Consider the following 27,733-nt stretch of genomic DNA (forward strand, 5'->3'; position numbering starts at 1 on the left):
AACGTGACTTTAATAATTAAGAAAAATTCTTCAAAATTAATAAAATTGTATTTAAATTTGTTTCCTTTTTGCATCTTGCCTACAAAGCAAAAAATCGTTAAAAAATAAGACAAGTTTTTCAACACTTTATATTAAAGACGCTTGTTACTTGAAACATAGCATAATTTCTACTGGAAGTCGAGTCTTAATATGGAAAATAAAATTGTCGTTAACTCGTTTTTAAAGGATTTTGATAACAACTGACGAAAAAAATCTAAAAAAATTAAAAATTAGCATTTGCTTCCTAGAAGCAAATTTAAAAGAGAATTGCGTCTTTAAAGTATCCTTACTTGTATTCTCCGCTTCTTTGGCTCGGAATTAATACCCAAACTGTTAAAGTAAAGACAAAATCTTTGGAACCGGGCATGCGTTTTTTCAGTGTAAGGACATTCATATTTGCTTCACTATTGTACTATACCCTAGCATTCTCTTATTTCTGATATTAGTTCTCAAAATTTAATTAAAATTATGGATAGTTTCAATTTTGGTTGAAAAATGTGCGCATATACATTTATTTTAATTTTTTCTCACATTGAAAACTAATAACTTGATTTTATTATTGCATGTTATCTACTTTTTTGAGAACGAACATTTCTTAAAAACGCTGTTTGAAAATGTATTTTTACAATAAAGTGGAAAAAAGCGAAATTAGGTAACACTAGATCTGAGTAAGAATATTCGTAGGTATACCACGGACTGATTTCGATGGAGGTTGTTGCAAACATACACTGAAAAAAAGCATACCCGGTTCCAAAGATTTTGTCTTTACTTTAAAAAATTTGGTATTGATTCCGAGCCAAAGAAGCGGAGAATACAAGCAAGGACACTTTTAAAACACAATTCTCTCTTAAATTTAGGTTTTGTGTACTTGCTTCTAGGAAGCAAATTTTAATTTTTCGCTTTCTCAGCTTTTTTTCTTCATATGCTATCAAAGTCCTTTAAAAACGAGTTAACGGCAACTTTATTTTCCAAATTAGGACTCGACTTCCAGTAGAAATTATGCTATGTTTGAAGTAAAAAACTTCTTTAAAATAAAGTTTTGAAAAAAATGTCCTATATTTGAACGATTTTTTGCTTTGTAGTCAATATGCAAAAAGACAACAAATTTAAAGACATTTTCATTAAATTTAAAGAATTTTTCTGAATTATTAAAGTCAAATTGACCTTAGCCTATAAATTTTTTGTTTCATGTTAAGATACCCATTTTTAAGTCAAATCATCAAATATTACAAAACCTTTTCTCTACGTCTGTTGCAAAACAAAAAAAAAAAAAAAACTTTCGGAGAGTAGTTACTTCTACTCTGTGTATAGACTTTCAATTCCAATCAGCGTTGCCGTTTTGGTCCGATCGGACCAAAATTGGTCCAAAAGATTTCTAATTTTTAAATTTGGTCCATTTTCATAAATTTGGTTTCTATCACATATTAAATAGTAGATGGTGCACCGCAAAGAATATTGTCGGGAGGCGAAATATTTCACATGCTTAAAATACGAATACGAATTTTGCTTAGAATAGAAGACGTATTTCTCTGATATAAAGTTTTTTCCTTGTCTAAAAGTCTCTAAACTTTTCAATGAAGTCAGTTTGTCCTTATAGCTAAGTGATTCGACATAAAAATGTGTATCCTAACATGAATGAAAATTTCGTTTTAATGAAGTCAAAATGGATTTAATATTTCTGAAAAAATCTTCAAAATTAATAAAATGTTTCAACACATTGTTTTAAAGTCATTTTACCCTAAACCACATAGTGGTTAGGGTATAATAAATTTGATCTGCCAAAAAATGTGCCTACCAGAAATATTGATTTTAGACCCCATAAAATATATACCGATCGACTCAGAATCACCTCCTGAGTCGATCTAGCGCTTGGTGTCCGTCCGTCCGTCTGTCCATGTATTTGTTGTTCACAGGATTCCGGTGGCAATTATTAACCGATTTTGATGAAATTTGGTACAGGGAGTTTTTGGGCACAACGACGAACACTATTGAATTTGGAAGAAATCGGATCAAATTTAGATATAGCTCCCATATATATGTATCGCCCGATTTCGACAAATGGGGTCACGCTGTGCTTTTTTTCAAACGGATCGTCGCCAAATTCGGCAAAAGGTAATCTTTTTCATCGCCCTTCAAGTCTGCAAAATTTCATCCAAATCGGTTCAGATTTAGATATAGCTCTCATATATATGTACCGCCCGATTTTTCTCGAAGAGGAGCGGAGCGGAGCGTGGAGCGGAGCGGAGCGATTTTTTTTTTCTCGGAGCGGAGCGAGGAGCGGAGCGATTTTTTTTTCTCCGGAGCGGGAGCGGAGCGGAGCGAAAAAAATGGACCGCTCCGGATCCCTGATAAAAACGAATTTTGACAAAAAAAAGTGTTTTTCTTTGTTAGACCGGGGACTTATCAGCCAACATATTATATTAACAAAACTATCCTTAAGGGAAGGTTAAAATCTTTGAATTTTAGTAGTTAGTATTTTTGAAGTGTATTTAAACAAATTTGGATAACTCGATGTTAATACTGGCTTGAACGTACCTTAAATCGTAATTCTGTGTGTATTTTTTATTTTCTCTTTCTTTATCTTTATCAGTGTGATCTCAATTAATAGCAAAAACTTACGTGGGAAAAGTACAAGAACATGTTATTGACATCGAAAGATGTAAACACCTGTCACACAGAAAATATATACCAAAAACCCACCATACATGCTACTTTCAATTTCATTGGAGCATACTCGTGATATTTAACAGTACATTTTTGCTACCTAAAATAAACAAAACATACAAAAATAGAAACGAAATCTTTGAAATCAATGGCCAAACAAAAAATCCCCAAGATAGATAATCTCATTAACCCACCTGTACATGAAATTGTTTGTATTTTTTTATTTAAACAAAAAAATGTGTACCTACAATATCTGACCATTGGTAACCAAATGCTAAATTGAAATCACTTGCTAATTAATACACAGGAAGAAGAAATCGTAGTTGAATTGAAATAAATGAATAAACTATGTCATACTTTTCTATTGAATTACTGCACATTTTATTTTAACATTGAGATTCATTTGTTTGAGTCCAACGGATGTCTATATATTTGTTTCATATATCTGTCATTACAATCACGGTTGCCAATCGTGCCAAAAAAATCTACCAAAATTTGAAGAACAATTTACCACAAATCTGCCAAAATAAAAAAATTCCCAAATAAATTTGACAAACATACTTTTCCTCTATTGGTCAAGCTACTCTTGTAGTTTAGCCAACCCTTTTGTTTTAAGCTGAAATCACAACAACAATAAAAATTTTATTTCTATAGAAAATTTTATTAAAATAATATTTCTTATTGCTTTGATTTTGTCAAAATGTTATTTCTATAGAAAATTTTGTCAAAATTTTATTTCTATAGAAAATTTTCTCAAATTTTATTTCTATAGAAAATTTTGTCAAAATTTTATTTCTATAGAAAATTTTGTCAACATTTTATTTCTATAGAAAATTTTGTCAAAATTTTATTTCTATAGAAAATTTTGACAAAATTTTGTTTCTATAGAAAGTTTTGTCAAAATTTTATTTCTATAGAAAATTTTGTCAAAATTTCTGTTTCTATAGAAAATTTGGTCAAAATTTTATTTCTATAGAAAATTTTGTCAAAATTTTATTTCTATAGAAAATTTTGTCAAAATTTTATTTCTATAGAAAATTTTGTCAAAATTTCTGTTTCTATAGAAAATTTTGTCAAAATTTTATTTCTATAGAAAATTTTGTCAAAATTTCTGTTTCTATAGAAAATTTTGTCAAAATTTCATTTCTATAGAAAATTTTGTCAACATTTTATTTCTATAGAAAATTTTGTCAAAATTTTATTTCTATAGAAAATTTTGTCAAAATTTTGTTTCTATAGAAAATTTTGTCAAAATTTTATTTCTATAGAAAATTTTGTCAAAATTTTATTTCTATAGAAAATTTTGTCAAAATTTCTGTTTCTATAGAAAATTTTGTCAAAATTTTATTTCTATAGAAAATTTTGTCAAAATTTCTGTTTCTATAGAAAATTTTGTCAAAATTTCATTTCTATAGAAAATTTTGTCAACATTTTATTTCTATAGAAAATTTTGTCAAAATTTTATTTCTATAGAAAATTTTGTCAAAATTTTGTTTCTATAGAAAATTTTGTCAAAATTTTATTTCTATAGAAAATTTTGTCAAAATTTCTGTTTCTATAGAAAATTTTGTCAAAATTTTATTTCTATAGAAAATTTTGTCAAAATTTTATTTCTATAGAAAATTTTGTCAAAATTTCTGTTTCTATAGAAAATTTTGTCAAAATTTTATTTCTATAGAAAATTTTGTCAAAATTTTATTTCTATAGAAAATTTTGTCAAAATTTTGTTTCTATAGAAAATTTTGTCAAAATTTTATTTCTATAGAAAATTTTGTCAAAATCTCTGTTTCTATAGAAAATTTTGTCAAAATTTTATTTCTATAGAAAATTTTGTCAAAATTTTATTTCTATAGAAAATTTTGTCAAAATTTCTGTTTCTATAGAAAATTTTGTCAAAATTTTATTTCTATTGAAAATGTTGTCAAAATTTTATTTCTATAGAAAATTTTGTCAAAATTTTATTTCTATGGAAAATTTTGTCAAAATTTTATTTTTATAGAAAATTTTGTCAAAATTTCTATTTCTATAGAAAATTTTGTCAAAATTTTATTTCTATAGAAAATTTTGTCAAAATTTCTGTTTCTATAGAAAATTTTGTCAAAATTTTATTTCTATAGAAAATTTTGTCAAAATTTTATTTCTATAGAAAATTTTGTCAAAATTTTATTTCTATAGAAAATTTTGTCAAAATTTTGTTTCTATAGAAAATTTTGTCAAAATTTTTATTCTATAGAAAATTTTGTCAAAATTTTATATGTATAGAAAATTTTGTCAAATTTTTATTTCTATAGAAAATTTTTGTCAAAATGTTATTTCTATAGCAAATTTTGTCAAAATTGTATTTTTATAGAAAATTTTGTAAAATTTTATTTCTATAGAAAAATTTGTCAAAATTTTATATGTATAGAAAATTTTGTCAAATTTTTATTTCTATAGAAAATTTTTGTCAAAATGTTATTTCTATAGCAAATTTTGTCAAAATTGTATTTTTATAGAAAATTTTGTAAAATTTTATTTCTATAGAAAATTTTGTCAAAATTCTGTTTCTATAGAAAATTTTCTCAAAATTTTATTTCTATAGAAAATTTTGTTAAAAATTTATTTTTGTAAAAAATTTTGTCAAATTTTATTTCTATAGCAAATTTTGTCAAAATTGTATTTCTATATATATATTTTTTTCAAAATTTTAATTCTATAGAAAATTTTGTCAAAATTGTATTTATATAGCAAATTTTTGCAAAATTTTAATTCTATAGAAAATTTTGTCAAAATTTTAATTCTATAGAAAATTTTTCTATAAAAATTTTTTTTAATAAGAATTGTGACCGTACGTTTTAATTTTTATTATTATAGTTGTTCGACTGGGCTCTTTGGTCAGATGGTCTTTTTATGAATTAAATAAAACTAATTTATTTCATATTTTACTCAACGTTTCGTTGGTTCTTTCCAACTTCATCAGGAGTGTTTATTGAAAATCCTAGAGACAAAATTGCACAATTTTTACATTCTTCTATGATGTGTATAATAAGCTCTACTTACAATTAGTTTTACGTTTTTTTTATTAATTAATATAAAACTGGACATCACGACACACATTTTAATAATAATTAATAATAATAAGTAAAATTATTGCAGCGAAACCCTTATACTAATATCACAGAACTGAACACTTTAAACTATTGCAACTGAATAATGTAGCTTTGTATTGTCTTTATCCTCCTTTGTGTTAATGCAAGTTTTTATTCTCTCTTGTATACGTAGGCTCTCTAGTGTATATCTCTTATTTTCGATCTTCTCTTTGTCCAATATTTTTACATTCTTCAAATCTGCAATGTGGCCATACTCTTTTACATGTTGTGCCAAAGCTGTGCTTTGTTTTCCTTTGTTTATGTCTGCTTTGTTTTCCTTTGTTTATGTCTGCTCCTGATGAAGTTGGAAAGAACCAACGAAACGTTGAGTAAAATATGAAATAAATTAGTTTTATTTAATTCATAAAAAGACCATCTGACCAAAGAGCCCAGTTGAACAACTATAATAATAAAATTTTTTTTTTATTTGTGTAGAGAATTAAAGTACCTCTTAGTTGCGAGAAGAATGTTTCACAAAATCAAGAATTCCACCAATCTACCAAACAGTAAAAATTCTACCTTTTTTGGTAGAATTCTACCAATTGTGGCAACCGTGATTACAATTCAGATGAGCAAAACAAAAAGTGTAGAAAGATTAAAAAATATATATAAAAATAAATAAAAATGAAATATCAGAAAAAGTAAATTAAATCAAGAAGCAAGTTATAAGAAAAGTATTTCAATATTTTGAAATACTTGTCGGTTATCCTCTGTTGGTTTTGGATATCCCATTTGTTCCGCTTAGAATTGAAGACTTAAGAAAAATTCTAAACAATTTTCGAACTTCATTTGGAGTAAAGTTATGTCGGTCATGAATAAAAACTCTGCATCGAGAGAAGAATCATCCCAAACATGTATGTTACTATTACTTTTTCACTTTTCAATGTAATATTACTTTTCCTAGGAAATAATTCGTTAAAATAGGCACAAGGAATTCTTTAAGCCGGCAAAAGACAACGATCACCGAATGATACTATTAATTAACATTTTTTCAATGATTTCGTTATGGCAATGAAAAAATTTTAATGAAATTTTCTTTTTGTATACGAGAATTCCATTGAATTCAAACCTTCACTAGCCGGACCACTCAGGTGATGTTGAAATATTTTGTATGACGCCCCCAACGTGACGTTTGGCAACGCTACCTATATCATTATAATGATGTATGGTCTGGTACACGCTCCGTTTATTCTTTTCGAGATGTTTGACAATGATTTTTATGTCATTTTATGGGCCACAATTATACCATCTTGAAAAAAATACTTCATACATATTATGTGAAACTCAGTTTTTTGCTCTGTGTATTTATTTCATTGAAAACTAATGTTTCTTTTGATTGCGATCATATTTTCTTACTCGAAGATAGTGTTGTATCAAAATCGTTAATTGATTCATATACATTGAAAATATATAAGTAAATAAATCCAAATATTTAAATAATAGCTTTTTGCGCGTGCGAATGTGCATATAAAAACAAACAATCCTAAGATGAATCATGTATGGGCAAACAAAATCTGTTAATTGTTTATTGGGTGTAAATATATGTTAAAAAAATTTTCATTGCTCCATTTATTCAGTATTTTTTCATTTTTTTTTTTTGTTCATATCAAGGTCGCACAATTCGTTTATTGATTGATCTTCTTTTCATTTGCTTTTGTTTACAGATGAAGCTCCAATGAAACCTGAAAAATTTGATAAAGTCTTGGATGACTTTGAAACGAAAGTTATGCCCGGTGTTGTGCATTGGAATCATCCTAAATTCTTTGCATACTTTCCCTCAGGAAATTCTTTTCCATCCATATTGGGTGATATGTTGAGCAGTGCCATTGGATCTATTGGATTCTCATGGGTATGTACGAATAAAATTTAGCAAATAATTTAAACAGAAAAAATTACACTAAAAATTTTCCAAGTTTTTTCCAACTAAAAAGTTGATTGAAAATGAAATTTTGAATAAAATTACAAGAAAAGTTTCCATTTGAAGGTAAAATAATTATAAATAAATAAATAATAATAATAATAAATGTATTGCCTCAATTAAAAAATAATTGAGTTTTGCGATTAAAATCAATGAAATGTTTAATTGAACCAAATAAAAAATTAATAGAAAATTCCGAGGAAATCAAGTACTTTTTTTAATCAATTATTTTTTATTTATAATTAAATCTGCCATAGGTTTATTTATTACTTTCGTGACTTAAGCAATTTCAATTAAAAAACTTAATTGGATCAATTAATTTCGTGATTAAATCATAATTATTTTTCTGTGGGCACTAAAATTAGTTCACAAAAAAAATTCTTGACTCCGAAAAAAATTTTAGATCGACGATGTTGTCTCTTTAAAGGCAAATAAGTCTCTTTTTATGGAACACCTTAAAAAAGGATGCCCTGTTCCAAAGGTTTTGTCTTTACGCTCACGTTTTTTGGTATTAATTCCGAGCCAAAGAAGCGGATAATTGAAGTAGGAACACTTTTAAGTCACAATTCTCTTTTAATATTGGGTTTTGCATACTTTGTACTAGGAAACAAATTTTAATTCAGTCGTTTGTTTAGTTTTTTCTTGGTGTGCTATCAAAATACTTTAAAAACTTGTGATTGAAAAATTCAATTTCTACATTCAAACTCGGCTGCAAGTAGAAATTATGATAAGTTTTAAATAAAAAAGTCTTTAAAATAAAGTGATAAAAAGCATATCCTATTTTTAAACGCTTTTTTATTTATAGTGAAGATACAAAAAGTCAACAAATTTAAATACGATTTAATTAATTTTGAAGAATTAATGAAGTCAATCTTTCTTTCGTGTAAAAAAAAAATTTACGTCGAATCATCTAAATATAAGGGGAAAACGACTTCATGTTCATCGACGTTTGGACAAAGGTTAGGTTAGGTTATGTGGCAGCCCGATGTATCAGGCTCACTTAGACTATTCAGTCCATTGTGATACCACAGTGGTGAACTTCTCTCTTATCACTGAGTGCTGCCCGATTCCATGTTAAGCTCAATGACAAGGGACCTCCTTTTTATAGCCGAGTCCGAACGGCGTTCCACATTCCAGTGAAACCACTTAGAGAAGCTTTGAAACCCTCAGAAATGTCACCAGCATTACTGAGGTGGGATAATCCACCGCTGAAAAACTTTTTGGTGTTCGGTCGTAGCAGGAATCGAACCCACGACCTTGTGTATGCAAGGCGGGCATGCTAACCATTGCACCACGGTGGCTCCCCGTTTGGACAAAGAAACAGACTTTGTAGCAGAGAAATTCGTCTTCTATGCTGAGAAAAATTGGCATTCGTATTTTAAAGGAATGAAATCTTTGGCCTCATGACAATATTTTTTTAGTGTACCCGTTGCTATGTTACATTGGTTACCTACGAATTTTGCTCAACGTGAAAGAAACAATTTTAGCAAACAAATACAAACTTCATTTGTCTAAAATTTCGTTTAATTTTTTTTTTAATTTTTTGGTGTGCCTAAGTCGGGCACTCCCACGTATTTGTACCCTCGTCAAAGCGATCATTAATTATTATCAGTTTAATATCTTGTGTGTGTGTGCTTTTTTTCTTGCAGGCATCTTGCCCCGCTGCAACAGAATTAGAGACCATTGTCCTGGATTGGTATGGCAAAGCCTTGGGTTTGCCTAAAGCATTTATTACCGATGTCCCTGGCAGCAGAGGAGGTGGAGCCCTACAAGGTTCAGCTTCAGAATGTACACTGGTGTGTATGATAACGGCTCGTTCTAGAGCCATATACAAATTAAAAGGTATCACATCGGAAATCCATGAAAGTGTCTTCCTGCCCCAGTTGATTGCCTATGCTAGCAAAGAGGCTCACTCTTCGGTAGAGAAAGCGGCCAAAATGGCTTTGGTAAAATTACGCATTATCGAGGCGGATGAAAGAGGGCGCATGCGTGTGGATTTATTACGTCAGGCCATACAAAATGATGCCAATGCTGGACTAACACCATTTTTTGTTGTCGCCACTGTGGGTACCACAGGAGCCTGTGCTTTCGATAATTTAGTTGAAATAGGAAAAGTTTGTAAAGAAGTACCAAGCATATGGTTCCATGTTGATGGCGCCTATGCTGGCAATTCGTTCATATTGCCAGAAATGAGAAAATTTTCCGAGGGTTTAGAGTATGCCGATTCGTTTAATACAAATCCCAATAAATTGCTTCTAACCAATTTCGATGCCTCAGCCATGTGGGTGAAAGATGTGATGAGTCTTAAGACAGCTCTAAATGTGAATCCCTTGTATCTACAACATGAACACGATAAGGCTATTGACTATCGTCATTATGGCATACCGCTAAGTCGCCGTTTTCGTGCTCTGAAATTATGGTTTGTCTTCAGATCGTATGGCATTACAGGCCTACAAGCTTATATTCGAAATCACATGGCCTTGGCAAAGAAATTCGAAATGTTAGTGCGCAAAGATGAACGTTTCGAAGTAAGAAATGATGTTTATTTGGGTTTGGTCTGTTTCCGTATGAGGTAAGTCTGTCGGGGAGATGATGGAAGACAATATTTTTTAAGTTCCTTATTTCTTTACAGAGCTGCAGATACCTATAATCAAGAGTTATTGGCCCAAATTAATCATTCAGGAAAAATGCATATGATACCCTCAATGGTAAATGGAAAATATGTCATACGGTTTTGTGTGACTTATGAACATGCCACTGAAAAGGAAGTGGGTAAGTTAACTATTATTTCGATATGGGGGAACAAAAACATTGAAACAATATTGACCTAATAAAAAAGCTTACAAAAAAAATTCTTTCCTATGAAACGAAATTTTAGAACAACTAAGTTTCCTTTTCTTGTTAAAGTCATCTCGTTGAGGCAAAATAAATCTTTGTCACGTTTGCCCCCAGCGAACTTTGTTACGCCTGATGGAAACAGTCTTAAAACATTAAAACAAACAAAATTCGTTTCCGAGACATTAAATTAATTTGTTGTGTGTATGCAACAATAATTGTAGGACATTTAATTGAATTGACCCAGATTGTGTTAGATTCCCGGCTCATATTTTCACCACTTTTAAAATACCAGACATCTGAATAGTTTGGATGATTGTCTTGGAAATAAGTCATGGAAACCCGGCAGATTTTTTTACCGACCGGTGGGCCCTATTCTCCTGACATTTCAAGTTGGCTGAATAGAAAATTTTATTTCTATAGAAAATTTTGTCAACATTTTATTTCTATAGAAAATTTTGTCCAAATTTTATTTCTATAGAAACATTTCTCAAAATTTAATTTCTATAGAAACATTTCTCAAAATTTAATTTCTATAGAATATTTTGTCAAAATTTTATTTCTATAGAAAATTCTGTCAAAATTTTATTTATATAGAAACATTTCTCAAAATTTTATTTCTATAGAAAATGTTGTCAAAATTTTATTTCTATAGAAAATGTTGTCAAAATTTTATTTCTATAGAAAATTTTGTCAAAATTTTATTTCTATAGAAAATTTTGTCAACATTTTATTTCTATAGAAAATTTTGTCAAAATTTTATTTCTATAGTAAATTTTGTCAAAATTTTATTTCTATAGAAAATTTTGTCAAAATTTTATTTCTATAGTAAATTTTGTAAAAAATCTATTTCTATAGAAAATTTTGTCAAAATTTTATTTCTATAGAAAATTTTGTCAAAATTTTATTTCTATAGAAAATTTTGTCAAAATTTTATTTCTAATTTTCTATAGAAATAAAATTTTTATTTCTTATTGTATTTTATTTCTATAGAAAATGTTGTCAAAATTTTATTTCTATAGAAAATTTTCTCAAAATTGTATTTCTATAGAAAATTTTGTCAACATTTTATTTCTATAGAAAATTTTGTCCAAATTTTATTTCTATAGAAACATTTCTCAAAATTTAATTTCTATAGAATATTTTGTCAAAATTTAATTTCTATAGAATATTTTGTCAAAATTTTATTTCTATAGAAAATTCTGTCAAAATTTTATTTATATAGAAAATTTTGTCAAAATTTTATTTCTATAGTAAATTTTGTAAAAAATCTATTTCTATACAAAATTTTGTCAAAATTTTATTTCTATAGAAAATTTTGTCAAAATTTTATTTCTATAGAAAATTTTGTCAAAATTTTATTTCTATAGAAAATTTTGTCAAAATTTTATTTCTATAGAAAATTTTGTCAAAATTTTATTTCTATAGAAAATTTTGTCAAAATTTTATTTCTATAGAAAATTTTGTCAAAATTTTATTTCTATAGAAAATTCTGTCAAAATTTTATTTCTATAGAAAATTTTGTCCAAATTTTATTTCTAATTTTCTATAGAAATAAAATTTTTATTTCCTATTTTATTTTATTTCTATAGAAAATTTTGTCAAAATTTTATTTCTATAGAAAATTTTCTCAAAATTGTATTTCTATAGAAAATTTTTTCAACATTTTATTTCTATAGATAACTTTGTCAACATTTTATTTCTATAGAAAATTTTGTCAAAAATTTATTTCAATAGAAAATTTTGTAAAAAATTTATTTCTATAGAAAATTTTGTCAAAATTTTATTTCTATAGAAAATTTTGTCAAAATTTTGTTTCTATAGAAAATTTTGTCAAAATTTTATTTCTATAGAAAATTTTGTCAATATTTTATTTTTATAGAAAATTCTGTCAAAATTTTATTTTTATAGAAAATTGTTCAAATTTTCTTTTACATTGGAATATTTTTCCAAAATTTTATTTCTATAGAAAATTTTGTCAATATTTTATTTGTATAGAAAATTTGGTCAAAATTTAGTTTCTATAGAAAATTTTGTCAAAATTTTATTTTTATAGAAAATATTCTCTAAAATGTGGTCCCTCATAGATTTGTAATGTTTTTGAAGAGTTTAAGGTTAATATATCCAAAATAAATCCTCATTGAATTTTATCAAATTTCCATTTTTTTTTTCATTTTTCTTTTACAGTTGATGCCTGGACAGAAATCAAATCATTCGCCGAAGATATCCTAAGGGATGCAACCATGGAAATTGCATCACTTCCACCCACACCAGAAAAAGAGAAAACCTTATCCGAACCTCAACCTATCACAGGCAAACCACCAATCAAGAAGAAGCTCACCCGTACAAAGTCACTACGTTTCTCATTTACCCGCAGTATATCGCGTGAAATGTACGAATCACAAAGTGAACATCTTAAGGATGGTTGTACACCCATATTGGTAGTGGACAATAATGCCATGATGCAAAGTTTCCTAAAGGCTACAGCTGAAAATCAACTAAATAAACTGAAGGACATACAGGATGTTGATACAGATGAGGCAAGCAATTGAGGGAGACTGTGAGAGAGAAAGAAAGCGAAAAGGGAATATTAAATGTTCCATTGTAGGGCAATTGTAATTCTCTTTTCGCTTCCCAAAATAGTATTAAATGAATTCCTTGTCTTATATAGTATTACATATGTTTAATAACATATAGTGGTATTTTAGGGATGGTCGAATTATTCAATAATGAAATAATTTATAGTATTTTAAAGATTTTTTCAAAGGTTGCATTAAAAAAAATAATCAAATAAGATTGAAGACGTCATTGACAATAAAACAAATATTTTAGGCAATTTGTATACCCCCTGCAATAGGATGGGGATTTTAACTAGATGCCATTCCATGGAACCCAACAAGGGTGATGATCATTTTATATAAATATTATTGACCAAGAGGGAATTCTCGGAAAAGGTATAGAAAATCGCCACAAGAAGCAATCAACTTTCTCCACATTAATATGAATCTATTTCAATAACTAATTCTTTTAAGCTTATGAAACAAATATTATTTTTAGTTTGACTATAGTTAAAATTCGACCATATCTAATAATATACCTATTTAGAAATGTTCGCATGTACGATGTATTGTATGTAAGTTTGATTATATGTGTATGTTCTTTGTATGTAATTTTAATGTATCTTTAACTCGAATAGCCAACATTTCATTTAGTTGTAATATGTATCTCATTTTTATCTCATATCAAACTTATTTATTATTTTTATTTACATTATTCTTATGATATTTATTTATGTGTTTTAAGTATAATAATCTGACAATTTCGAATTTGTTTTTTTTTTTTTGTATTGTGCAATTCCTCGTTTGAATGAAAAAAATGTTGTAGTAAAATAAACAATAATATATTTTTATGGCACGACTTCTTTTTCGAAATTTGGAAAGGTTGACTTTTTGAAATTTTAGTTGGTTGTATTCGAGTCCACGTCCACTGGACTGATTACCGAACAAATAATCAACTCTCCTTCGGGACGCTCTACATTGAAAATTTTATCCATATTATTAAGAATTTTGTTACAATTTTTCATATTCTTTCAGGTTTTGTTTTAATGTGGAAGTTATAAAATTATAATTTAAAAATAATTAAATATACACATTTTCATAGTATTATTGCCTCCACTGCACACATTTGGTGTTATGCTTTTTTAGATGAAAAAATATAAAAATTAGACCTTTCCTCAATCGATTTCAACGCCAATCGAAATTCGGAATTTGTCCATGATTGTTGTTATTGGTGGTTTTGTCATCTGTCATCTGCAACCATCATTGGACCATAAACGCAATCAATGTTCGTTTTTTCGACATGATCTTTGACAAAATGAATTTTAGTATCGATATATTTTATGCTGTGGTGGATTTCCAGCCTAATATAAAGAAATGACATTGAATTCCATCACGAATATGTTTATTATTTCTGAATGCAATGGATCAAACGCTTTTGTAAGCTTGTACACTATAAAATGAGAGGTCACAGGAATAAATCTGTCAATTGTAAGATGAGCGGTTTAGAAATCATAATAAACTGAAGTTGGTTGCATAACATATCAGCCACAATGTATGTTTATATGGGAAATATATCTAAATCTGAATCGATATGTACAGGTTTACGGGGTAACCCGGGGAATCCCCTTGTGTCAAATTGATTTGTGAATTGAGGGTTATGAATAAATAAATGTTTCCAAATCTAAAAGCGAGATACACAGGGACTTAAATAAAAATTCCATTTGAACTTCTTATTGAAGACACTTATCATGCAAAATTTTAAGTTGGTATGCTTTAGGAATATGAACATATCGTCAAACGAATATTGTGCGATTCCAAATTTCGGAACCTGGGTCTAAGACATATATTTATTAGCCATATAGTAATAGTTAAGGGTCTGATTTGTGAATTTGATACCAAAACTTAGGAAAATTACGACACAGATCACAATTGAAATAATTATATCTAGCGCCATTTTAAAATTACAAGTAGAATGTCGTAACTTTTGTCTAAGAACAAGGAAAGGTAAATAATACAACATAAACAAGTATATACGGCCGTAAATTCGGCCAGGCCGAATCTTATATACCCTCCACAATGGATTGAGTAGAAACTTCTACTAAAGACTGTCATCCACAATCGAATTACTTGGGTTGTGGTAATACTTGCCGATGACCTTGTCATCTTAAAACTTCCTTACATTGTCCTCTAAATTGTAAGTTAGACCATATATGGTTAAAACTAGAAGTGCCCATATATAATAGGTACTTTTAGTTAATGTGGTATCACAATGGACTGAATAGTCTAAGTGAGCCTGAATCTTAATCGGGCTGCCACTTTAACCTACCATATATGGTATATATTAGACAATAAAAACAGATTAAATACGTATAATTCAATTCTTGACCCGGTATATGGTATATAGGGAAGTGTACAAATAATTACCAACCGATATTAAGTTTTGCGCGGTAATTAGAGAGCCGAATTGAGATATGGGGGTCGCTTTATAAGATGCTATATACAATTATGAACCGATATGGACAAAATTTTGTGTGATTGGGGATAGGTTTATCTGGGGGCTATATATATATGTAACTATAGGCCATAGCACTAGCACAATGTACCAAATTTCAACCGGATCGGAGGAATTTTCCTCCTCCAAGAGACTCCGGAGGTCAAATCTGGGTATCATTTTATATGGGGGCTATATATAATTATGGATCGATATGGACCAATTTTTGCATGGTTGTTAGAGGCCATATACTAACACCACGTACAAATTTCAACCGGATGGAATGAAATTTGCTTCTCTAAAAGGCTCCGCAAAGCCAAATCTGGGGGTCGGTTTATGTGGGACCTATACGTAAAAGTGGTCCAACATGGCCCATTTGCAATACCATCCGACCTACATCAATTACAACTACTTATGCCAAGTTTCAAATCGAGAGCTTGATTCGTTCGGAAGTTAGCATGATTTCAACAGACGGACGGACGTACTTGCTTAGATCGATTCGGAATTTCACCACGACCCAGAATATATATACTTTATGGGGTCTTAGAGCAATATTTCGATTTGTTACAAACGGAATGACAAAGTTAATATACGGGGGGTGGAGTGTATAACAAAGAACCATTTCTTCGAATGGGCAAGTGGGAAAGAAGAGCTACAGAAGGTTGGAGAAGCCTATATTAAACTACACCTACCCTACTATATTAGTGAATCTCGCAAATTTAACAATTCGCAAATAAATGGGCATTCTACGTATGCCCATTCTTCTTTTCAACAAGTCCGGAATTGATGCAAACGTTCAGCAGGGTTATGCAGATGACAGTTAGGCAGAAGATGCGACAGACAGATGTCAAATTCCAGTTACATATTTCAAATAAATTTTAAAACAACGTGAAGGTTGAATGACAGTTAGACAATTTTGAAGTCTAACTATCATTTTCGAAGACAATCAAAGCTGCCTTCGCATCATTATGGAGGAAAAGCTTAGCAACCGCACAAAACATATCGATACTAAAGTTCACTTTGTCAAAGATCATGTCGTAAATTTCCTATGTGACAAAGAGAACAGGACTTTTTTCTAAAAATAAGAACAGAGCCGAGAGCTTTGGAGCAATTTCGAATGCTGGTCTTGAGACGTCTCTTTGTCTATGGTGAAACTAATTAATTATATAAAAAATAATAATTGAATTTGGCTACGGAAACAAAACAAATTTTTAATCGAAAGAAATTTAATCACGAAATTAGTTTATCCAATTAATTGAATTAATTACTTAAATTATGAAAATAATAGTATCAATCACAGATTTGATTAAACATGAAAAATATATATAACTTTATTTTCTTATTTAATTAAACATAAAATTCATTTTGAACGTAAAGCTAAATTGATTTTTAATGAATATTTTTTTAATTTCATGAACTTCAACTCAATTTTCAATTAATTGTAGCTTGATTCAGTTTATAAAATTACTGTAGTAACCGCCATTTTCATGTATCGCCGTTAGGATTTAACAAAGAGTTAATGGAAATTAATATTTCACCAGTCACCTAACTGGCATATGGAATATATAGGCAAGATATGTCGATTCACGTTCAACAAAGTGGAACAGGGGCTCAAATACGTTTTTAACTGATACCTCAAATAAGTTTTTAACTGATACCCACTTTCATTTAAACCTCTAATGCCCCAATTTTTTTGCCAGCTGATTAAATTCAATGTTAACGGCACAAAAGCAAGTGAACTAAGCAAGAAAAATGTATACAGTAAAATTCAGCATATGCTGAAAAGCCTCTTGAATAGTTTCGAAAATTTTAATTTTGCCCATTTTTGTTGTCTTAAGGTGTGTTTTAATAAAAGCTTCCTTATTAAATGAAGCCCGCCTAAAGGCAGGCTTGAGCATTAGAGGGTTAATAGTTCATTCACATTAGGATCGAAATCCACTAAAAGTGAATTTAAAATTCCTTTTTTATAATGCAAAAAATTTAAATCTACACACAAATTTTTTTTTCTGATTCAATCACGAAATTAGTTGATCCAATTATGTTTATATTTGAAATGTCTGCAATCAAAGAAATGATAGTACCAATAAAAAAATTAATTGAGGTTAATTAAAAAATTTAATTTCTGTATGTCGAATGAGCTCTGTCGATCGACTAAAATGGAAACAAACAGCTGAATTTATAACCAAAAAACAGCTGTTTCTATGCATTTCAGTCGATCGATTGAACTCGTTCGACATACAGAAACAGGCTGTTAATTTTTGTGATTGATTTTTGTTTCAATTAAAAAAATTATTGAATCAATTAAATTTTTAATTGAATATTTTTCAATTAATCCAATTAAAATTTTAATTGGAAAAATTTTCCTGAAATTTATTTTCTGTGTAGTTAAAGTTGATTTTGGAAGTGTAAAGTGTATTAGGTATAAGAAAATTTTCAAATTCAATATTATAATTTTTTTATACTCTATATGCAATTTTTAAATTTGATTATTTCGTCAAACACGAAGAAGTAAATCACTTAACTTATGTTCAAAATCTAGATATCACAGAGAAAAAAAACCCATATGACAAAAAATATATGAAGTCGTAAATCTCGTCGTATCGGATTAGATGACAATATACAGAATTTCAGGAGGATATGATGAAAAATACATCCTCAAGAAGATCAGTTGAAATCGTAAGGTTGACGAAGCTAAATTAAAATGTGTACCTATGTGGAGTACATTAGATTCTGGATCTATCGGAATGAACATTTCGTATTAGTTTATCACCCAATACTAGAATACGCTCGAGATGTAAAATATCGAAATCATACTTTTAGTTTCACATAAATTAGACGATATTTGAAACATATTTAGTATAGTTTTTACATATCTAAATGATTCCGGTTGCCCTATCTCATGTCGACTGGCATACACCTAAGCCAGTATTCGGCTTGTTGTGCGCTTAAACTATTTCTTTCCATCGTACCCTCCTTTTATTTCAGGAACTCTGTGTCCATAACAAATTTACAATTTGAAAAGATTTGTTCCCAATTCTGTGTGCCCGGTTGTTATTCCCACAGCCCTCCTGGCTCTCCTTGAGTAGTTATCTAATTTTTTTCTTGGCTGTATCGCCCATCCAACTCGAACCTAATTGACTTTGCGTTCTCTCATTAACATACGTTTCCTCTTATTCCGACATGCCCCGGCAACCTATGTTGCGTATTGCGGCGTATTCTGAGTATTCCTTGATCATGCTATTTCAATTGCAATACATTTCGCGATCGAACCGTAATATCTGTATTTGCCTTCATTGTCCTCCTGCAATCTGTGACTTTTCTGGCCTCGTGTTATTTCCGAGCCTTCAGTTTCATCGGCTTCTATGTCCTGAGGAAGTCGAGTCGGGAAATCGGGCCCGATACACACTATGTCAATAGCCCATATTCGAACATGGCATGTACGTAAACAAAAAGTATTGGTGTCTACCTTGATTTGATATTTTCGTTTTGTTTAAACACACAGATATTCACGTTTATCAAGATGTGTATATATTGTATCCATTACATAGCTTTACGTGCAACAGGCTTCATTAAATAGCTAGATTAAAAAATGGAAAATAAGTAACAATGAGGCCGAAGGACAACTCAAAAAACACGTAGTATATATTTGTTTAAGAACATCTCAATCCCTCTCGCACAACATGTACCCTTAAATTATAAGATATTTGTGTAAATGTATTTGGACACAATAATCAGAATTCCTAAATTAATTTCATATTTTTCGTTACAGGTACAGGTCCTGGACAAAGCCAATACAAGTCATGATAAAATATTAGGTTTGTGTTGCCTACAGTAACTTACAAATTAAACTACGATAATAGTACATTTGCACTTACCTGAAAATTTTATGTATTATTTCCGATTTCCTACTATTAGCGAAAAATTCACTGTGTTGAACTGTTCACTATAAAATTCTTACGCGGAAACTGAAAAAAAAAAAACAAATTGTAAACAAACCCAATGTTTATGTTTACATCGCACGTGAAAATCAGCTGTTCTCACTGTCGACCTAATATACAACGCACGGCGTATTTCAATTCAGTAGGAAAAAACGCAATGATTCTTAACCCTCTAATGCCCCAATTTATTTGCCAGCTGATTAAATATTCAATGTTAACGACACAAAAGCGAGAAATAAAAAAAAGAAAAAAATTATACATTAAAACAAAGACAATAAACGTAGGAAGATGGGAACTTGGCAAGCATCACACCAAATGTTGCATTGACGGTGTTAGTTCCATACATGTTTGTAATTTTTTTATTTGTTTTTCGTTTTAACTTTTTGAATGGAAAACTTAATTTTCTTAATAAAACAATGTTAAATTTAAGCAACAGCAAAAAAATTACATTTTCCCCTTTATGGAAATTTTTTCCTGCACTTAATTTATTTTTATTTGCATGTTAATGCAATGTCAATACTTGTCATATACGCGTTTAGTTCGATAAACGAAAAGTATGGACCTAACACCGTAAATGGTTTGATGTGCTCAGTCGAAAATTTCCCATCTTCATACGTTATTGTCTTTGCTTTAAAATTCAATATATGCTGCAAAGCCTCTTGAATAGTTTTACTTAACTTTTCTTTTTATTTTAGCCATTTACCGATTATTTAGTCATCGCCGACAGTCGTATCGATGCGGCACACTGTAAGATTCTTTACAAAAACCGACATTCCGTCCGCAATAACTGATAGTCTGTAAAGCGCATAAAGGCGGGATTGGGTATTAGAGGGTTAATAACGCACTCCCATCGCTTTGCGCTCTATATTAGATCAACTCTTAGTATTCTTCAAATGTAAACAAAACACATTTTTGCCGGTCTTGACCACAAAGCATTTATTAAACGTTTACTAATTATAACAAAAGCTACTACTGTAAATATGCCTACTTGGAATCAAATACAATCACAATTAAGAAATCCTAATAACCCAGTAGTTTTCTTCGATATATCTGTGGGGACAACGGTTTGTAGAAATTACATATCTCGATGTTATGGAAGCCCATACTGCCCATATACGCTAAAATAATTTGTTTACTTCATAGGAAATTGGCCGCATGATATTTGAATTATTCGCTGATACTGTCCCCAAAACAAGTGAAAACTTCAGACAATTTTGTACGGGTGAATACCAACCAGATGGGGTACCACTCGGATATAAGGGAGCAAGCTTTCATCGAGTCATAAAAGATTTCATGATTCAAGGTGGAGATTTTGTACATGTAAGTTCTTAATCTTACACAAAATAAATTATAACGAGTATTGAATTTGGAGTGAGGGACGCTCATTAAGGCGCTTGTGTTAAACGCTTGAAGTTGTAATGGCTCTATGCGAAACTTTCGGAAAGTAGCCCAAATATTTCGTTGATTATAGATCTATAGTCGTATATATTTCCTATATACGATGACATTCACGTTTTGCAAAGGCACCGTTGAATATAATTTACGAATTATATACAAATGCTTGCAATTTCGATTGCGTGCCCAAAAATAACCTCCATTAACCCTGGAAAGTTATCCTTTTTTTTGTACACTAACGTCATCCTTCGTCATTTTGACTGCGGCATATTTCAAGACGCTATAATTTGCATCATGAGCTAAAATGAGGACCAAAATTGAATTTATTTCCTTATTCAATTTGTTTTAAATTAGTATGAGCAAAAATTCATAAAATGGTTGTATTGGTATAACTTAAATTTATCATTTCCTAATCGACCAAAATGTATTTTACATCGAAAATGAAATTAGCGTCGACGTGACGAAGGATGACAGTCCAGGGTTAAAGTTCCACACCTATTTTGCCCAAGTTTTTGCCTGGAACTAAAGCTTGGTAATTCTTTCTATAAGTATGCAAGTATATCTTAAATTCTTAAATAACATCGCCAGTTGTATGCATAATTGCACATGAACAAGGCCGTAGCCAGGATTTTTATTCGGGGGGGTTTCAACTTTAGAAAAAAATATTCATATAATCTCATGTGTAGAAAATTTTATTTATGCATAGGTATGTATACAATATTTTTATAATATTAAATTGAGCCGACGGGCTTTTTGGGCAGCAAATAAATCAATGACTTCTTCAGTCGGCACATTTATTCGGCGATGAACCGACATTAATGCCAATCCATTGTGTCTACTCTCGCTAGTCGAATTTCTAAGATACGTCTTTAATCTCTTCATTGTTGAAAATGAACGTTCGGATGAGCACGTACACACAAAAAATTTCACGAAAATTTTTCCAATTAAAATTTTAATTGAGTTTTAAAAAATATTCAATTAAAAATTTAATTGATTTAACAAATTGTTTAATTGAAACAAAAATCAATCACAAAAATAATAGTATCAACTAATTTTTTAATTGGATCAATTAACTTTTTAATTGACCTTCAATTAATTTTTTAATTGATACTATCATTTCTGTGATTGAAGACATTTCAATTAAAAATTAATTGGATCAATTAATTTCGTGATTGAATCAGAAAAAAAATTTTGTGTGTAGTAACTGCAGGGATGGAAAATGCAGTACGAAAGTACTTTTTTCAATACTTTTTCACCGCGGTCAATACCGTAGTACCCCCGCGAATGATTTAGTACCTTTTGTGTAGACATTTTTGAGTCGATATCAGATTTATGGTACAATAGCTTTGACAAAATATTTTAATATTTTGAGAAAGTCTTTATCAACCTTATTTTCTAATAATCTTTTACAAATATGGCAAAACAGACATGTTCATGTGGGAAGAAAATCTCGATTTTGTAAAAGACATAGTCAAAAACAGGATTTTATTGAACTTCAAGAATGTTTTAGTCGAAAAAAGAATGCGATTCTATATTATCGATTTTTTATTTCGGTAGAAAATGTTGTCAAAATTTTATTTCTACATATATAGAATTTTTGCAAAATTTTATTTTTATAGAAAATTTTGTCAACATTTTATTTCAATTGAAAAGTTTGTAAAAATTTTATTTCTATAGGAAAATTTTGCAAAATTTTATTTCTATAGAAAAAATTTTGCAAAATTTTTTTCTATAGAATTTTTTTGCAAAATTTTATTTCTATAGAAAATTTTTGCAAAATTTTATTTCTATAGAAAATTTTTGCAAAATTTTATTTATATAGAAAATTTTTGCAAAATTTTATTTTCTTTAAAATTCAGTCTCTTGACAATAATCTTCCAGTGAAAATTTTTGTTGAAATTTAGTAAAAAGTACCTTTCCGCTCAAAAAAATACCTTTTTTATACTTTCTTAAAAATTGTATTTTCCATCCCTGAGTAAAGGTGTGTACTATGTTCCTTTTTCGAGTTGAAAACCACTTTATTTTCGCGATTACTTTTCCTTAAATAATCAATATTATAAATTAAAACAAACTTATTCCTGTAAAGTCTTGCCGAAATCTAGAGGAACAAGAAACTGTGCATAAATTGAGTTAATTTATCTGATTTATATTGTTCTGTTTTAATAAAGTAACCGCGAAAATTTCAACGCGAAAAGCGAACATAGTACTTGCCTTAACTGGCAAAGTGACCAAAATTTTTAAAAGAATATGCACGTTTGGAAATATCTCTTTATTGCACTCTCCAAGTGCTTCCATCGCTGAATTACGCAGGTTCTTTTCGCAGGTTTTGCGCCATTTCATTTACACGTGTGTGTTTGGCTGTTTCGTTGTTGTTGCTATGGCCAAACGAAGCGAGTCATGTTCACAAAAACAACAACAAACACACATAAAAAGCAGAAATACATTTTCCAAAAATGAAATTTGTGGTGCGAGAACAAAAACAATTTGTTTTTTTCGACCGTCGTTTGACGGGCTTTTCAACTAGTATTCTATGATTTGTGCAAGTTTTATAGGTAAGCGTTTTTCAAAATAAAACCTATGCAGCTAAAAATATATATTTCTTTATATAAAAATATTCATTCATTTCGGGGGGGGTTTGATCCCCCTCATCCCCCCCCTGAATATGGCCTTGCACATGAAAAGTCATATTAACTGTGACTTGAAAGCGCATTTAAGTTTTTGGAAATTCATTATAAGAGTTTGGAAATGGTCCCATAACATCCACATTTTAGACCCTTGGAAACTTTCAGATTTTAATATTTCATAAAGTTCTTATTGGTTTACCGACACTCATTGATATGCTCTATCTGAGAAGTAACTGCAAGAACTAAAAACAGACCACATTGATTTTGTTACATATACTTCATACGATTTTACTTTCAGGGTGATGGCACGGGCGTTATGAGTATTTATGGCAATACATTTTCGGACGAAAATTTTACTCTGAAACATGATAGTCCTGGATTGTTATCAATGGCGAATAGTGGAAAAGATACAAATGGCTGTCAATTTTTTATTACTTGTGCGAAATGTAATTTTTTAGATGGTAAGCATGTTGTTTTTGGACGTGTTCTTGATGGACTATTAATAATGCGTAAAATTGAGAATGTTCCCACGGGTCCCAATAATAAACCAAAATTGCCAGTACTTATATCACAGTGTGGGCAAATGTAAATAAAACGGAATAAAAAATAAATGTTGTCATTTAATATTTTACTACATTGAATAACATAGAATTCAAGTATGTTATTCTTAATACGAGTTTCAGATTTTAAGGCCCATATGCCAGGTCGTAAATGGATGAAATTTGTTTCGGGTATGCTAAATCACATGAAGTATTTTTGCCCGTCTTAGTAGGTGATTTGCAATGAAATGGGCCTTTAAAAATTAAGTATAGCGTAATATTTGATTTATATAGATAGGTTCATTACTAACTAAAAATGCATATGGGCATTTGCAGTTTTTATGATTGAATCCAACCGTGTGAACTCTTATTTGGACTACACTGATTGGATCGGTTTATGCACCTTTTCATCGGTAAACTTCTTACCGCATTTATATGCTTTTGATTTAGAACACACAACTTAAAAAAATAAAGCATATAAAGCAAATGAAAAAAAAATTCTGTTAATTTTAGTAGTTTTAAATTCCGGGTTGAAAACCCCGTATGACTTTTCAACAAAGTTCAAAGGTAACGAGTTTCTTTGATACATTACGAATAATTGTTAGCATTCAAGCAACCTAAATGTTTAAAATCGATCTTTGTATATCTGCAGAAAGTTGCGTTCAGAATGAATGAATCAGTACCAGGACCCTTATATTTAGTGGGAGGCAGGAGCCTGATAAAATAAAGCCTTTTTTAGAGCTTTTGGGGAAGGATTATTGATTTTGTGGCGCCGATTTAATTTTGTTTACATTTATGTGGATTATCATCTTTATTCATATTTTTAGTGTAGAAATTTTATAATGTAATTGCTTTAAAATATATTAACAGGAAAAAAAACTGATATATAATCAATATTGATCGTAAGGTACACAATACATATATAGGAAAATATATATGATAGAAGAAAATTGCAACAAAACTTTTATTTTGACTAGTAATTATATAATAATAACATAGCTATCTCTTTTACTATTTGTTGAATCAATTTATCAGATCTCTTTGTCATAACCAACTGATTCATAGTATTTTTCCGTACGCAAAAGTCTACAATCGTCAATTGCGAAACTATATAAAGGATTCATAATAAATGTTGTCGATAAATGCCATAAAGCATGTGCGTCCAAAATCCAAAATATAGGTGGAAAATCTAAAAGCTCTAAACTCATACTTATGCCCAAAAGCAAATAGAAGCCTAAAATTTTTCTATAGTACGGCCTTTGTTTGCGAACACGAAATGACCAAAGGAACCATCCAAGAGCACTCAAGACCCCTAAAATTGCAATAAAAATAATTTAAAAATTAAATAATTTAAATATTTTAATGGATTTTCAATAGTTTACCTGTTACAATATTTGTTGTCATATTCAATGAATAGCTAAAACGGCCAACCGTAATGTAAAAGAAGTAATTAATATAATAAGCTAGGAATGCTAAAGATATAAAAGCCTTTAGAAGCCATGAAAATTTATGTAACATTCTGTAGAAAAAATGTGATTTATTATTATTTTTTTTTTATACAAAGAAAAAAATACCTCATAACCATACAGTATAGCGTCATCAGGACCATGGAATATGCAAATGAATAATCAAGCAACTCGGTTAATGGAGTATCTCTGGCATGGAAAACAATTGACCAAATCCATGCATTTACAGCAACCTGTGAAATACGTTAGTAGGGGTTCTAAATTATTTTTATTTATTCATATGTTATAATTAAAGTACAACTTGTCTTAAAGCCTAGGCAAAGAAATATAATCATAATTTTAACAATAACAATAATAAATGTAAATATGAATATAATGATAGTTTTAAAAGTAACTATCAAGATTTCTTTGGCATATTGCTATAAACATTATTTTATCCTACTTAAAAGAATTGAATTGTTGGTAATCTTGAGGAAATTGCCGATTACAATTAGAAATATTACGAATCTGGAGAATAGGTTATTTAAAATGACATAGATCTTAAGATCGCCCAATCTTCTTGGGAGATATTGAAATTACGATTGCTCTGCTTTACATTGGAGAGAAAATTGAACTTTAAATTTAATATTTAAAACCCATAATTGTTCAGTGGCTGTTGTGCATACAGTAAGAGCATAAAATAAGTTTACAAACAGAACACAATGGACTGAATAGTCTAAGTGAGCCTACATCAAATCGGGTTGCGACTTTAACCTAACCTTTAAAAACAGGGCAAACAAAATTGAAGTGGTGTACCATCTCTTAGTATGGTTATTTTTTAATTCTGAGTGGCCCCTTGCCATTAAGCTGAACAGAGAGTCGGGCTGCACTCTGTGGCAACACAATGGACTGAAAATATAACTGCGTCTAAAATAACGCAATTTCACTAATCCTAATCAACCACAGGATTACTGTCGACAATGGAATGAAAAGCGGCACTTCGCATTACTCAGAAATTATCTCGGCTTACGTTATGCAGGGCAAACTGAAATTTGTAGTTAACTTTAAAAAGGAAATTTGTCAAGGTTCATTTCAATTATTCTAGTTACAACATATATCCAAGTAGAAAACCATGACTTTTAATAATCTAAGGGCTAATTACAATCGAAATCGCTATAAACTTACCGCTGAAAACACATGCCAGATCTTATAACAGGGGCTATCGGGACGTACTTCTCTTCGAAATTTTCGTAAATTTCGGATATGAGCTACTAAATTAAATAAAGAAAAAAGAACGGAGGCAGGTTCTTGAAGACCAAGAAAACGCACAAATGGCCACTAGAAGAAAAAGTCACATAATTTCATTAGCACAAAATATGTGGATGCATTTAATCTACTTACTTTGCCATAAAACTGAGGAACTAAACAAAAAAAAATGATTAGTAATTATTAAAAAATAACAATAAATAAGTTCTAGCACATATTTACTTTGCCAATTTCTGTCCTGGAATGCTTCAACAGTTCTCCACATACATCCATATTGACATTCATCCGCACATGTCCATTGCATTAGTTTATCAAATACTGTTTGTTGATAATACTTGAGTGCTTGCTCCTGGATCTCCAAACCATCTAAACAAAATCATTTTTGTATAAAATTTCTTAAAAATAAAGTTGACAACAACAACCTGCAGAACAGTTCGACCTTTCACAATTCCGTATGCAGTTATTGAAAAAAGATGTTCGATCTCCATTTGAACTTAAAACTAAGTTAAAACTTGAACCAAATATACAAACAATAAATAAACACTGGTCAACAGTTAACATAATTCTATACACTCTATTTTCGACTTATTTTTTTGCTTTTTTCTTAAAATATTTGCTAAATTTCATGGTATTTCTCTACGAAAGAAAAACACAACCTACTCTTATAAGTATTTTTTAAGTCTTCTTCTTTGTGATACAATGTATAGGGAACGATTGTGACCAGTTACACATAAACTATTGCTGTCTTATTCTAACCCACGACTGCCGAGGGTAGAAGCTATTTGCTTCAGAAAATACAAAGAATATTCGTAGCAAAACAAAACGAAAAATAGGCTGTCTCGCTGCCAACCCAATAAACACAGGATGGGCATTCAACACGTTCAAATGTGAAA

General features: G+C 29.7%; 4 protein-coding genes across 6 annotated transcripts in view; 2 read left to right on the forward strand and 2 right to left on the reverse strand.

Moving 5' to 3' along the window:
* Rpp25 (ribonuclease P protein subunit Rpp25) overlaps positions 1-19,643 on the reverse strand; it is a 172,306-nt gene extending 152,663 nt beyond the window's left edge. For both annotated transcript variants that reach the window (XM_075310380.1, XM_075310381.1), the window contains exon 1: positions 19,509-19,643. The gene's annotated coding sequence lies outside the window, so the exon portion shown is untranslated. The remainder of the gene's footprint in view (positions 1-19,508) is intronic.
* Tdc1 (Tyrosine decarboxylase 1) overlaps positions 1-20,598 on the forward strand; it is a 30,039-nt gene extending 9,441 nt beyond the window's left edge. The window contains exons 2-6 of one of the 2 annotated variants that reach the window (XM_075310377.1): positions 7,496-7,680; positions 9,399-10,321; positions 10,382-10,521; positions 12,772-13,124; positions 19,403-20,598. In XM_075310377.1, coding sequence (XP_075166492.1) covers positions 7,496-7,680; positions 9,399-10,321; positions 10,382-10,521; positions 12,772-13,124; positions 19,403-19,468 — 1,667 coding nt within the window. In that variant the 3' untranslated portion in view covers positions 19,469-20,598. Of the gene's footprint in view, positions 1-7,495; positions 7,681-9,398; positions 10,322-10,381; positions 10,522-12,771; positions 14,264-19,402 lie in introns of those variants that run through there. The other variant, XM_075310378.1, reaches the window with a different exon arrangement.
* On the forward strand, positions 20,503-24,201 carry LOC142238676 (peptidyl-prolyl cis-trans isomerase H). The gene is made up of 3 exons (XM_075310382.1): positions 20,503-20,635; positions 20,715-20,891; positions 23,889-24,201. Exons 1-3 carry the CDS (start codon positions 20,552-20,554, stop codon positions 24,177-24,179), a joined length of 552 nt encoding a protein of 183 aa, XP_075166497.1. The 5' UTR covers positions 20,503-20,551; the 3' UTR covers positions 24,180-24,201.
* A 704-nt stretch (positions 24,202-24,905) lies between these two features.
* Positions 24,906-27,557, reverse strand: PGAP3 (Per1-like protein PGAP3). Its single transcript, XM_075310379.1, has 7 exons — positions 27,263-27,557; positions 27,063-27,206; positions 26,976-26,995; positions 26,760-26,912; positions 25,704-25,828; positions 25,512-25,648; positions 24,906-25,441 (listed from the first exon to the last, which is right to left on the reverse strand). Exons 1-7 carry the CDS (start codon positions 27,399-27,401, stop codon positions 25,161-25,163), a joined length of 999 nt encoding a protein of 332 aa, XP_075166494.1. The 5' UTR covers positions 27,402-27,557; the 3' UTR covers positions 24,906-25,160.
* Positions 27,558-27,733: the final 176 nt, after the last annotated feature.

This window comes from Haematobia irritans, chromosome 5 (genome assembly GCF_050003625.1).
Source record: "Haematobia irritans isolate KBUSLIRL chromosome 5, ASM5000362v1, whole genome shotgun sequence".
In the NCBI taxonomy this organism is placed as follows: domain Eukaryota; kingdom Metazoa; phylum Arthropoda; class Insecta; order Diptera; family Muscidae; genus Haematobia; species Haematobia irritans.

Bases quoted from the DNA above. Each gene is read 5' to 3' on its own strand.
- LOC142238676 (XM_075310382.1), top strand. From the start codon at position 20,552: ATGCCTACTTGGAATCAAATACAATCACAATTAAGAAATCCTAATAAC. The intron at 20,636-20,714 runs GTTTGTAGAAAT...TTTACTTCATAG, and splicing joins ATATATCTGTGGGGACAACG to GAAATTGGCCGCATGATATT. The intron at 20,892-23,888 runs GTAAGTTCTTAA...TTTTACTTTCAG, and splicing joins AAGGTGGAGATTTTGTACAT to GGTGATGGCACGGGCGTTAT.
- PGAP3 (XM_075310379.1), bottom strand. From the start codon at position 27,401: ATGTTAACTGTTGACCAGTGTTTATTTATTGTTTGTATATTTGGTTCA. The intron at 26,996-27,062 runs GTAAATATGTGC...TTTTTTGTTTAG, and splicing joins CCAGGACAGAAATTGGCAAA to TTCCTCAGTTTTATGGCAAA. The intron at 25,649-25,703 runs GTATTTTTTTCT...TTTTTTCTACAG, and splicing joins CTATACTGTATGGTTATGAG to AATGTTACATAAATTTTCAT.